General features: G+C 44.4%; 1 protein-coding gene across 1 annotated transcript; it reads right to left on the bottom strand.

The window, feature by feature from the left end:
• Positions 1-1,656: 1,656 nt before the first annotated feature.
• On the bottom strand, positions 1,657-5,966 carry LOC129323478 (uncharacterized). Its single transcript, XM_054970018.1, is given in 5 exon segments — positions 1,657-2,098; positions 2,100-2,462; positions 2,640-4,411; positions 4,413-5,206; positions 5,300-5,966. Coding segments are annotated over 5 exon segments (4,038 nt in total).
• Positions 5,967-11,936: the final 5,970 nt, after the last annotated feature.

Here is an 11,936-nt window from a genome sequence, read left to right as displayed (position 1 = left end):
TTGGTAGCTATGTCAGTGACTGTTTGCCCACTGTCGTCAATTCGTAGACAACAGTTAGATAAATTAAATTTACCACATACTCCCCCTTCTTCTGCTAGCAAATAGTCCAAAGCCAACCTATTTTGGTAGATGGCTGCTCTCATCTGCGTTTGCTGTCGGGCCAGAAGCTCGAGGGCCATAGCAGTTTGATTGGTAATGATTTCAAGGACTGCCTGGAGACGAATTATGCGATTTAACATATAAACAGGTGTACAATAGCCCCAAGACCCATCCTGCGCCCATGTGGCCGGTCCATAGTATTCTATTATGCGTTGTGCCGGCCACTCATCACCCCATTGTGAACCTCCAATGTCCACTGAACGTTTTGAACGCTGCAGGTCATCAAATAAGGGTATACCTAAGTTATCACCTCTTCCCTTTGGCAAGAGGAAGAACCCTGGCCGGATTGTCCCCATGGTACAGGACCCAGCCCACCTTCTGGGGAGCCGGGAGTAGGCAGTTGACCCGCATATCCAATAAAGGCCTTCTGGGGCTTCCCAAGTGAGGGAAAGAACTTGAGGATCATCCCAAAACGGCTTCAAAAAGGTGAGATTTGCCCAGGGATTCTCTGTTGGAGTTGTCCGCCTGTCAGTATTGTTTACCCAAATGGGAGATGTGAAACCCGGGGAGACAGTTAGGGCCAGTTGACAAGGGGTTTCACCAACCTGGATAGTATAATTGGGACCTGCAATCCGAATGAGGCAAAAGGTGCCTTCAGTTGGGGAGGCCAGGGCCCAGCTGCAAGGCCGTGCTCGGGGGGTGGCCTGTACAGTATAATTCCATTGAGCCAACATATCAGGGGTTACCTCCGATGCTACCCAAGGCCACTGCTCACTCATTAGGGCCCCCCCACAAACCCAGCAATCTGAAACATTCAAAGAAAAGGTTATTTGCTCTGCAAGAATCAGAAAAAGGTTTCTTCCAGGGGCCGGGACAGGCACATCAGGGGCTAATTCTTGATACAGGGAAGAATACACCACTATTGGGGGTTTGGTAGTAGCTACAGGCTCTGACCGTTCGGTAGCGGCAGAGGCCTTAACCCGGACCGCCGGAAAGCATACCCAAGGAATGCTGGGACATCCCTCTATCGTACCGGACCAGGACCATCCCAGATTCCGGACCATAACATATTGTGTTCTCCCATAATAACACGGTTTGGCCAGATGCCGATGGTAACATTTTGCATTAACAGAGACTTCCGAGTAAAAAGTCCGGATTCCCCGTTTAAGGCCATAGCAATTGCTACACCTCTGTGGACGAGTGGGTATAGGGAGGAGGAGGCAACATGCAATTAGGACAAGTGGTGATAGCATAATGCTGGCAATTACAAACTGGACAAGTTTCAATAGCGGGTCGGCTATCTATCCAGAACCTGAGGAGGCAGAAAAAGAAAAAAGCTATCCACACCCCAAGTATACACCCAGTAATGACGAACAAGGGATTCAAATGGCTACCAAGGAATGACATAGAATCTTTCTGACGATCCAATCTTCCGCTGTGGGTAGACCAGCCGGCTTCCAGAGCGACTGGACCAGAGCGCCGCCGTCTCTTTGGCCGTGGGCCCGGCAGCGTCCGGAGTGCTCGGGCTCAGGGCTACTGGAACCGTTGCCTGTGAATCTAGCCGTTCCCGGTAGGCTGAGATCCAGAGGATACCTTCTTCAAACGGAGTCGGAGGGGAGTATCTGGACAGAGTTCTGAAACCCAAGGCACGGCAGCTGGTTTAATGTTAGTCCAGTGAACCCATGCTGCAATGCCTTCTACTTTAACTGCTGTGGGGGTAGCTAACAGAACAACATAAGGGCCCTTCCATTTAGGTCCCAAAGGAGTTACCCGCCAGTCTTTTACCCAGACCTCATCCCCTGGCTGGTACCTATGGACTGGGTTAAACACCGGAAGGGGTTGTTGTTCCCCAACATACTTTCGAATCTGCTGCAAACTTTTCCCCAGTGCCATGATTTGTTCCCGGAGCACTAAATTCCCCAATTGACAAGGGTCTCCTGTAACTCCTTGTAGGATAGGAGGCGGTCTGCCGAACATTAGCTCAAATGGGGACAACTTGGTCCGCTTGTTCGGCCGACATTTGAAAGAGCACTATCGGCAGAGCTTGGGGCCACTGTAATCTTGTCTCCTGGCATATCTTAGCTAATTGGGTTTTAATGGTTCTGTTCATTCTTTCCGTTTTTCCTGAGGACTGAGGCCTATATGCCGAATGAAGCTTCCACTGGATGCCTAAGAGTCGGGACACCCCCTGGACCACTTTATCCACGAAGGACGGGCCATTGTCACTTCCTATGATCGCTGGCAAACCCCATCTTCCCACAATTTCCCTTATGAGACAACGGACCACCTCCCCTGCTTTCTCAGTTTTGGTGGGGTACGCCTCTACCCACCCCGAATATGAATCGACAAATACCAACAAGTATCTAAAGACCTGGCATCACGGTAGTTCAGTAAAATCTACAATTAGGGACTGAAATGGTAGGGAACCCGGGGGTTGGAACCCAGGAGGCGGACCTGGCCGTTGCCGAGGGTTGTTCCTGGCACACACGACACAACTTCTGGAAACAGCTGCACACAGTCCATGTAACTTGGCAATATACAAATCTTTGTTTAACAATTCAGCCAGTGCGGACTTCCCATAATGAGTAGCTTCATGGGCGGCTTTTACTACTGCATAGGCGATTGTTTCAGGCACAAAGAGTCTTCCATCAGGGAATTGAAGCCAACCGTCACATCTCTGACTAATCTGGAGACCAGCCCAATTCTCTTCCTCCTGAGAATATTTCGGAGTCAAATCAGACATCTGGACTTGGAAAAGAGGGTACTGAAGGCTCAACGACTGTGAATACTCTTCCCTGGCAGCCACCTTAGCTGCTTCATCTGCCCGGCGGTTCCCTTTTGCCACAGGGCTCAACGGCTTCTGGTGGGCACGGCAGTGCATAACAGCCACTTTCAGTGGGGCATTTACGGCTTGGAGTAGTTGCAAAATCTCAGGTCCATTTTTAATTCCTCTCCCTGAAGCAGTAATGAGGCCCTTTTCTTTATACAAAGCTCCATGGGCATGCAGGGTCAGAAATGCATATTTAGAGTCAGTCCAAATATTAACTTTCAATCCCTCTGCTAGTTGAAGGGCTCTGGTTAACGCAATAAGTTCAGCTTTCTGAGCAGAGGTATTAGGGGGCAGGGGTTTAGCTTCTATGTCCTTAGTCCAGGTTACCACTGCATAGCCTGCCTTTCTAACCCCATTTTCGACAAAACTGCTACCATCAGTAAAATAGTCAATGTCTGAATTTGGCATGGGAACATCGGTCAGGTCTCTTCGGCTAGAATAAACTTCATCCATGGTTTGAAGACAATCATGAACTGGTCTGTCTTCATCCACTGGCAGCAACGATGCTGGATTAAGGGCACTGACTACAGTTAGCTCCACCTGTGGATTTTCACACAACAGCCCTTGATATCGAGTCATACGCACATTGGTAAACCAGTGGCTCCCCCTATAGTCCATCAGGGCAAGCACAGAGTGGGGAACCTTAACACAGACCTTCTGGCCCAAAGTTAACTTCTGTGAGTCTTTGACCAGCTCTGCTGTGGCTGCTACTGCACGAAGACAAGCTGGCCAGCCCTTCGCCACAGCGTCCAACTGCTTAGACAGGTATGCTACGGGCCGTTCCCAATTCCCCAGTCGTTGGGTTAACACTCCTGCTGCAGTGCCATTCCGCTCATGTACGAATAAGCAAAAGGGCTTTCCAATATCTGGCAGTCCCAGGGCACGAGCTTCTAATAGCTGTCTCTTAAGTGTTCGGAACGCTAGCTTCTGTTCTTCCCCCCACAGGAAAGGCTCCCGTTCTCCCCCCTTTGTTGCTTCGTAGAGGGGTTTTGCTGTTTCTGCGAAGTTGGGAATCCAAATTCGGCAGTACCCTGCAGACCCCAGGAATTCTCGCACCCGCCTCCGGGAAGTGGGCTCTGGAATGGAGCAGACAGCTTCCTTGCGCCCTTGACCTAGGGACCTGGTTCCTTCTGATATCTCGAACCCTAGGTACTTCACCCAGGGCTGGCAGAGCTGCACTTTCTTTCGCGACACTTTGTAGCCGGCCTCGTAGAGCACCCCAAGCAACCTCTGGGTAGCCTCACAACAAGCTTCTTGACTTACTGCCGCCGCCATTAAATCATCCACATATTGCAGCAGCACCCCCTGCTGGGGGTCGAGGGGGAAGTGAGCCAAATCTTGAGCTAGCGCCTGACCGAACAGGACGGGGCTGTTTTTGAAGCCTTGGGGCAACCTAGTCCAGGTGTACTGCAACTTGCGTCCCGTGTGCTGGTCTTCCCACTGGAAGGCAAAGAGGGGCTGGCTCACTGGGGCGAGCCTCATGCCAAAAAAATGCGTCTTTAAGGTCCAGCACACTGAAGTAACACGCTCTCTGGGGAACGAGTCCTGGTAAAGTGTAGGGGTTGGGGACAGTGGGATGAATGGTCACTGTCCGCTGGTTGACTGCCCTCAAGTCCTGCGCTGGCCTGTAATCCCCTCCTGACTTTTGGACTGGTAACAGAGGTGTGTTCCAGGGAGACTGACACTCCTTCAAGATACCATATTTCAGAAGGTGGTCCAGGTGTTTCTGTATTCCTTGGATCGCTGCAGTGGGGAGGCGATACTGTCTTATGCGAATGGGCTGAGCTCCAGGCTCTTTCTGGACCACTATAGGGGCATGATGCCTTGCCAAACCTGGGGAACTGTCTTCTGCCCAGACCCCGGGAATTCTATTCCACTCGGGTAAGAGCGGTGCTGTTTGCAGGTCACCCCCAGGCTGATGCAGCCTCCACTCCAATGGGCATTCCAATATGTAAGTTCCAGCATCGGCTGAATGCAGTACAGGGGGAGCGATCTGTAACGTAACATCGTCTGGCCCCTCGAAGGAGATGGTAGCTCGCAATTTGGATAACAAATCTCGGCCTAGAAGTGGGACAGGGCATTGGGGCACATACAGGAACTGATGGCACACTATATGTGAGCCTAAATTGCAAGTCCGGGCAGCCAGGAATGGTTGCTTCTGGCAAGTCCCTGTTGCTCCCTTTACAATGATTGTTTTATCTGTCACTGGAGCTATTGGCTGCGTCACAACAGAATGTTCAGCCCCAGTATCCACTAGGAAGGAAATGTTTTGGCCCCCTACAGAAATTTCGACCGTGGGCTCCTGGGGGCCAAGATTGAAGGTGCCCGGTCTGGCCTATGCTTCCCACTCCTCTTCCCCATCGGAGTCGCCATCCCATCCGTATTCATCCTCATTCAGCGCTGCCGCCATAGCTGGTCCTCGTCTTTCATATATCCCCTCCCGAACTTCCCCTCGGCGTTGGAAACCTCTTCCATTGCCTCTTTTGTCATTTCGACCCTTTCCTCGGCCCCAGATATTCTGGAGCCTTTCTTTACACTCGCCCTTCCAATGGCCTTCCTTACGACAATATGCACACTGATCGAATTCTAAAGGCCGTCTGCCCTCTCTTCTACCCTTCATGGAGCCTCCCATACGGCCCCTTTCTGGTGGGTAGGGTCCCGGTTGGGGTTGCTGTGCCAATGCCACCGCCAGCAATTCCGCCTTCTTCTTCATCTTCCTCTCGGTCTCTCTTTTCTCCAATTGTTCTCGACTAATGAAGACCTTATGGTCAATTTCTAGCAGCTGTTCTATATTCATCCCCAGGAACCCTTCTTGCTTCTGTATTTTCCTTCTAATATCCCCGGCCGCTTGGGTGACAAAGGTGTTTAAAACCATTCTCCTGTTTTCGTCTGCTTCTGGGTCATAGGGGGTATATTGGCGGTAAGTCTGGTAGACCCTTTCTAGGAAGGCACCAGGTGGCTCGTCTGATCCCTGTTGGCACTCCTGTACTTTCCTCATATCAGTTGCCTTTTCCCCTGCAGCCTTTATTCCTTGCATCAAGGCTTGCTGGTACCCGGTTAATCTAGCCAAGCCTTCCCTCTCTTTTTTTTTATGAAAAATTTTTTTATTGGGTTAAGATCAATTAATTTCACATTACAATCAATTCTCCCATTTTCCAATTTCTAACCCCCTCCCTTTCCCCCCCTTTTTGTTGACTTCCAACAGTTTTCCAACCCTTTGTCCCTTTTCCCTTACTCCTTTTAAATTCCTCTATCTAACAAATATGTATTCTCCCTTTATTCTAAGCAATACTTCTTTAACTATTTTTAATACTCTGTACCCTAACTATGAGTCCTTATTTCCATATTGGATAAACAATTTATCCCATTTTTCATAATTCCAATTTCAATTATTTCTATAAATCATAAACCATATAAATCAACATCTATATAAATCAAACAATTTGACTTATACTCTATATGTTACTCATTCTATCTTCTTCTTTCTATTTTAGTCATATTTGATTACATTAATATTTCTATTCCCCTTCAATAGTAAATCTATATAACTATCATCATATAATCAATCAATTTGACTCATATCTTCAAATAAACATATCCAGTTTGGTACATTATACAAATCTTACCAGAAAGAAAATATTATTAGTTAATCAGTCCTTATAGTTAACCCTTATGGTTAGTTATTTTCTATCAATATTCTGTTTGTTATTCTATATATATCAACCTGTTAACCTAACTGCTTAGAGCTTCACGTTTACCTCTTCTCCCCCCCGGTAAAGTCACCCCCCTCTACATTTTATTGTACTTCAATAGTTCTTAAACTGCCACAGTTCTCCTCCCACCTCCCCTTTCTTCTCCAAATATTGTTTCAGCTTCTCCCAATCTGTGTTAAACTGCCCTGAGTCCAGATTTCTCAATTTTCTTGTCATCTTGTCCATTTCTGCCATATACAGCAATTTGTAGATCCAATCTTCAATAGTTGGCACTTCTTGTACTTTCCATTTCTGCGCATACAAAGTTCTAGCTGCTGCCGTCATATAAAATATCAACGTCCTATGATGGGCTGGAATTCCCTCCATTCCCAAATTTAGTAGCAGGAGTTCTGGGTTCTTATTTACTTGAAATTGCAAAATTTCACTCATTTCAGTTATTATTCCCCCCCAGTACTGCCTAGCTACCTCACACGACCACCACATATGATAGAGGGAGCCCTCATGCTTCCTGCATTTCCAGCATTTATTAGAAGTGTTCAAATTCCCTAGCGCAATCTTCTTTGGTGTCATGTACCAACGATAAATCATTTTGTAAATGTTCTCTTTAATGCTAGTGCATGTCGTTGTCTTCATTGTAGTCTTCCACAAGTATTCCCATGCCTCCATTGTTATTTCTTTGTTGAAGTTTATAGCCCATTTCACCATTTGTGTTTTGACTATCTCATCCTCAGTATACCATTTCAACAGTACTTGGTATACCTTAGATATTCTTTTCTTGTCCTCTTTGAGAAGGGTCTGCTCTAGTTCCGAATTCTCTGCTCGTATACCTCCCTTTACAGAGTCCGAATTATATAGGTCTCTAATCTGTCTGTACTGGAACCAGTCATAGTAAGGTGATAGTTCCTCCTGCGTCTTTATTCTACGTTTAAATGCTTCAGTTCTAGTTATTTCTCCATAAGTTAAACATTGTTGCTCATTATCAACAGCTCTCAGATCTATCACCTCATATGGAACTACCCACAATGGGGTTCCTTCTTGTAGATAAATTCTGTATTTCTTCCAGATTATATATAAACTTCTCCGTATATAATGATGCAGGAACATCGAGTTCACCTTTACTTTATCATGCCATAGGTATGCGTGCCATCCGAATATTTTTTTATATCCCTCTAGGGCTAGTAATTTCTTGTTCTTTAGCGTCATCCACTCTTTCAACCACACTAGGCAGATTGCGTCATGATAAAGTCTCAGATTGGGCAGTTGCATTCCGCCTCTTTCTTTTGCATCTTGTAAAACTTTCATTTTCACTCGAGGCTTCTTGCCTGCCCATACAAAATCTGATATTTTCCTCTGCCATTTTTCAAATTGCTTAGAGTCTCTGATGATTGGTATTGTCTGTAGCAGAAACATTACTCTTGGTAACACGTTCATCTTAACTGCTGCAATCCTTCCCAACCATGACAAATTCAACCTGTTCCATTTAATCAGATCTCTCTCTATCTGAGTCCATAATTTTTCATAGTTGTTTTTAAATAGGTCTATATTCTTTGCAGTCAGCTCAATTCCCAAATATTTCACCTTACTGGTTACTTCACAGTCCGTTATTTCCGTTAACAATTGTTGTTTCTGCTTAGTCATATTTTTGCATAATATCTTTGACTTCTTTTTATTAATATAAAAACCTGCCAAATCTCCAAACTCCTTAATCTTATCTATCACTTTCGGCATGTTCTCCAATGGGTCCTCCACAATTAACATTATATCATCCGCAAATGCTCTGACCTTGTATGAATAGTCCTTTATTTTTATTCCTCGAATTTCTTCGTCTTGTCGTATTTGTATCATCAGAATCTCCAATACCAAAATGAACAACAGTGGAGACAACGGGCAACCTTGTCTTGTTCCTTTACTTATAGTCAATTTCTTAGTCGCTTCTTCGTTCACCACAATTGCTGCAGTCTGGTCTCTGTAAATTTCCTTAATTGCTCTGATGAATCTTTCTCCCAATTGTAGCTTTTCCATAGTGGCAAACATAAAGTCCCAGTTTAAATTATCAAACGCCTTTTCAGCATCAACAAAGAAGAAACCAACCTCTTTGTCACAACGCTTGTCATAATATTCAATAGCATTAATCACTGTCCTTAAATTGTCTCTGATTTGTCTGTCTGGCAAAAAGCCTGCTTGTTCCTCCTCTATGACTTCCGAGAGCCACCCCTTCAGTCTCTCCGCCAATATCTTCGCAAAGATTTTATAGTCATTGTTAAGTAACGATATAGGTCTGTAATTTTTCACATTGGTCAAGTCTTGGCCCTCTTTTGGGATCAATGATATATTCGCTTCACCCCAAGTATCTGGAATCCTTTGATCCCTTAGAACTCCATTAATCACCTCTTTTAGGAATGGTGCCAGTTCATTGGCCATTGTCTTATAAAATTTAGCCGTAAGTCCATCTGGCCCTGGCGCCTTTCCTAGATTTGCAGATTGTATTGCCTTACTTATTTCCTCGTCCGTTACTTCACTGTTCAATTTATTTCTCCAAACTTCTGAGATTACTGGAAGTTTCGTTTTCTCCAAATATAACGCTATTGATTCTTTATTTACCTCTTTCTTATTGTACATCTTAGCGTAAAATTTATAAAAGGCTCTACTAATGGTAATCTGTTCCAAATACGTTTTATTATCTTCACAAATTTTATTTATTGTTTTCTTTTCTCTTCTCTTCTTCAATTGCCATGCCAGGTACTTCCCAGGTTTATTTGCGCCTTCAAACGTTTTCTGATTCAGTCTTTTAAGATTCCACTCCAATTCTTTGTTACTCATTGCTGTTAACTGTTCTTGAAGTATTTTAATTTCCTGATACAGTTTCTTTCTCCCTGGTCTCTTTTTTAACTGTATTTCTTTGGCTTTTATTTTCTCCTCAATCTCTTGTCTTTTCTCCTCTTTCTTTTTTCTTGCTCTGCCATTTAAGTCCATCAGTATGCCCCTTATAACCGCCTTATAAGCATCCCAAACTTTATCAGTTGGTACTTCTTTATTCACGTTGTATTGTATGAAGAACTTTGTCTCTCTTTTCAGCATCTCCATGTTCTCTCCTTCCTGTAGCAAGTCCTCATTTATTCTCCATGCTTTCCTTTTTCTCCTTTTCCCTAATTTCCACATAATTGGATTGTGATCTAAGCCTACCATCGGCATTATTTCTACCTCCTTAGTCCATAACGCTAAGTCTTTTGAGGCCCAGATCATATCAATTCTTGATAATGTAGAGTGCCTTGCAGAATAAAAAGTAAACTGTCTGCTTTTAGGATATTCTCTTCTCCATACATCTTCTAGAGTCTCCTGTTGTATCAACTCAAAAAAGAGCTTTGGTAATAGTCCTCTTTTCTTTTGTGCCGTTATTGTCTTTTTATCTAATTCCAAGTTTGTCACTCCATTGAAGTCTCCAGCAAGAATTATCTGGTCATATGAAAGATCGTCTAGTTGCTTCCTCAAATCCTCAAAGAAGCTTTCTTTTGCACCGTTAGGTGCATAGACTCCGACTACCAACACTCTCTTTAAATTCCAAGTACATTCCACTGCTATAAATCTGGCATCCACATCTTTCATTACAAATTTTGGCTGTAGCTCCTCTTTTATATACAACACCACACCTCTTTTTTTCTTATTTGAGGCCGCTGCAAATTCCTTGCCCAATTTTCCCAATTTTAAATATTTTACATCCTGCTTTCGAATATGGGTCTCTTGCAAACAAACAATGTCACATTTTTGTTTTAATAGCCAGTGGAAGATATTTTTTCTCTTATTCGGTGAATTTAGTCCATTTACATTCCAAGATAGAACTTTACACTCCATACTCATAGTCTTGTTGGTAAGTCTTTTTCATTGTCCCTTATAAATCGCTCCATCTCTCGCTCAGATCTAATGCGCTTTTTGGCCCCTCCAAATTCAAAGGACAAACCTTCTGGAAGCTCCCATCTGTACCTGATTTTCATGTCCTTCAACATCTGGATTAGCGCTTTATATTTTTTCCGATCTAGTAACACTGATCTGGGTAATTCCTTCATTATGATAATTGTCTTGCCATCAATCTCCAATTGGTCTTGAAACTGTTTAGTCACAATCTTCTCCTTCATATTTCGTGTCGTAAATTGCACAATCACATCTCTTGGTAATTTTCTCTGGGTTGCAATTCTCGAGTTTACGCGATATGCCACATCAAGGATAGCCACAACTTCCTCCTCCTCCTTCCCCAGGTATTCAGCTAACACCTCAGTCATCTGTTCTTGCGCTGTCTTTCCTTCCACCTCCGGCAGACCGCGAAATCTCAGCTGCTTCTCCATGTGTCTACTTTCCGCAACCGCCATTCTTCCCCTCATCAGTCTCATCTCTGTTTGTTGCATGTCTGCTAGATTCTCCATCGCTCCTTCTACTGTTTTAACTCTCTGCTGCGTTCCTTGTAATTCATTTTGTATTGTTTCCATACCTTTCTTCACTTCTGACAGCTCCAATTTTACTGTCTGTTTAACCTCTTTGATCAGCTCCAATTTCGTGTCTTTAAGTTCCTTAATCACCTCTAAAAGTTTTTTATCCAGGTTTTCTATTGCCGATTGCCACTCTTTTTTCGACATCGTGGGGCTTGCTTTAGCTCGCTCCCACGAGTCCGCTCTCTTCCTTAGCTCCGTGGCGTAAAATTTAATACCTTTTTTGTTTCAAATGTCCCGGTCTTCTTGCATAGATTAATTTTTAAAGAGTCCAAAATGTCGGGCGTCTTTTCTCTATGGTTCCTCTATGATTTTGTAATCCAAAATGGCCTGCTTCCTTTTCCGCTGAAGCCGCGACCCTTCCCCTTTCAAAGATGGCGATTCCCTTCTTCCTGCCCTCCAGCAAGGGCCGCTTCTCTCCAGCCACTCTATTGTTATTACGCACTTCCTGTCTCCCGACTTCCCACAGCAGATCTCGCGATGGTATCTTTTTCTCACAGCTCCATAACCGCAAGTATTCAAAACAATAGTCCAGTTTCTTTAATAACTTCTTTAAACTTACTCTCTTTTCAAATACAACTCTTGCCGAGTCTTCCCCTCTTTTTCATTAGCCTGTTGCAGTTTAAAAATCTACTTTTATTCCTCTCTGCTTTTATCAATCTGTCCCGTATCAGAAGATAGTGATCTTTACCTTCTCATTCACTTTTCTCGGGTTGTAATCGCTGTTTCGATTTTAGCTTCTCCTCTCCACTTCTTCCCCCAATCGAAGCTTGGGTATGTAGGTCTTATGCCAGCCGAATTGGCCCCAGAACTGCC

The sequence above is a fragment of the Eublepharis macularius genome, chromosome 2, assembly GCF_028583425.1.
Source record: "Eublepharis macularius isolate TG4126 chromosome 2, MPM_Emac_v1.0, whole genome shotgun sequence".
Taxonomy (NCBI): Eukaryota; Metazoa; Chordata; class Lepidosauria; order Squamata; family Eublepharidae; genus Eublepharis; species Eublepharis macularius.
The sequence above is the reverse complement of the archived record's forward strand: the minus strand, read 5'-3'. Positions and strand labels throughout refer to the sequence as shown.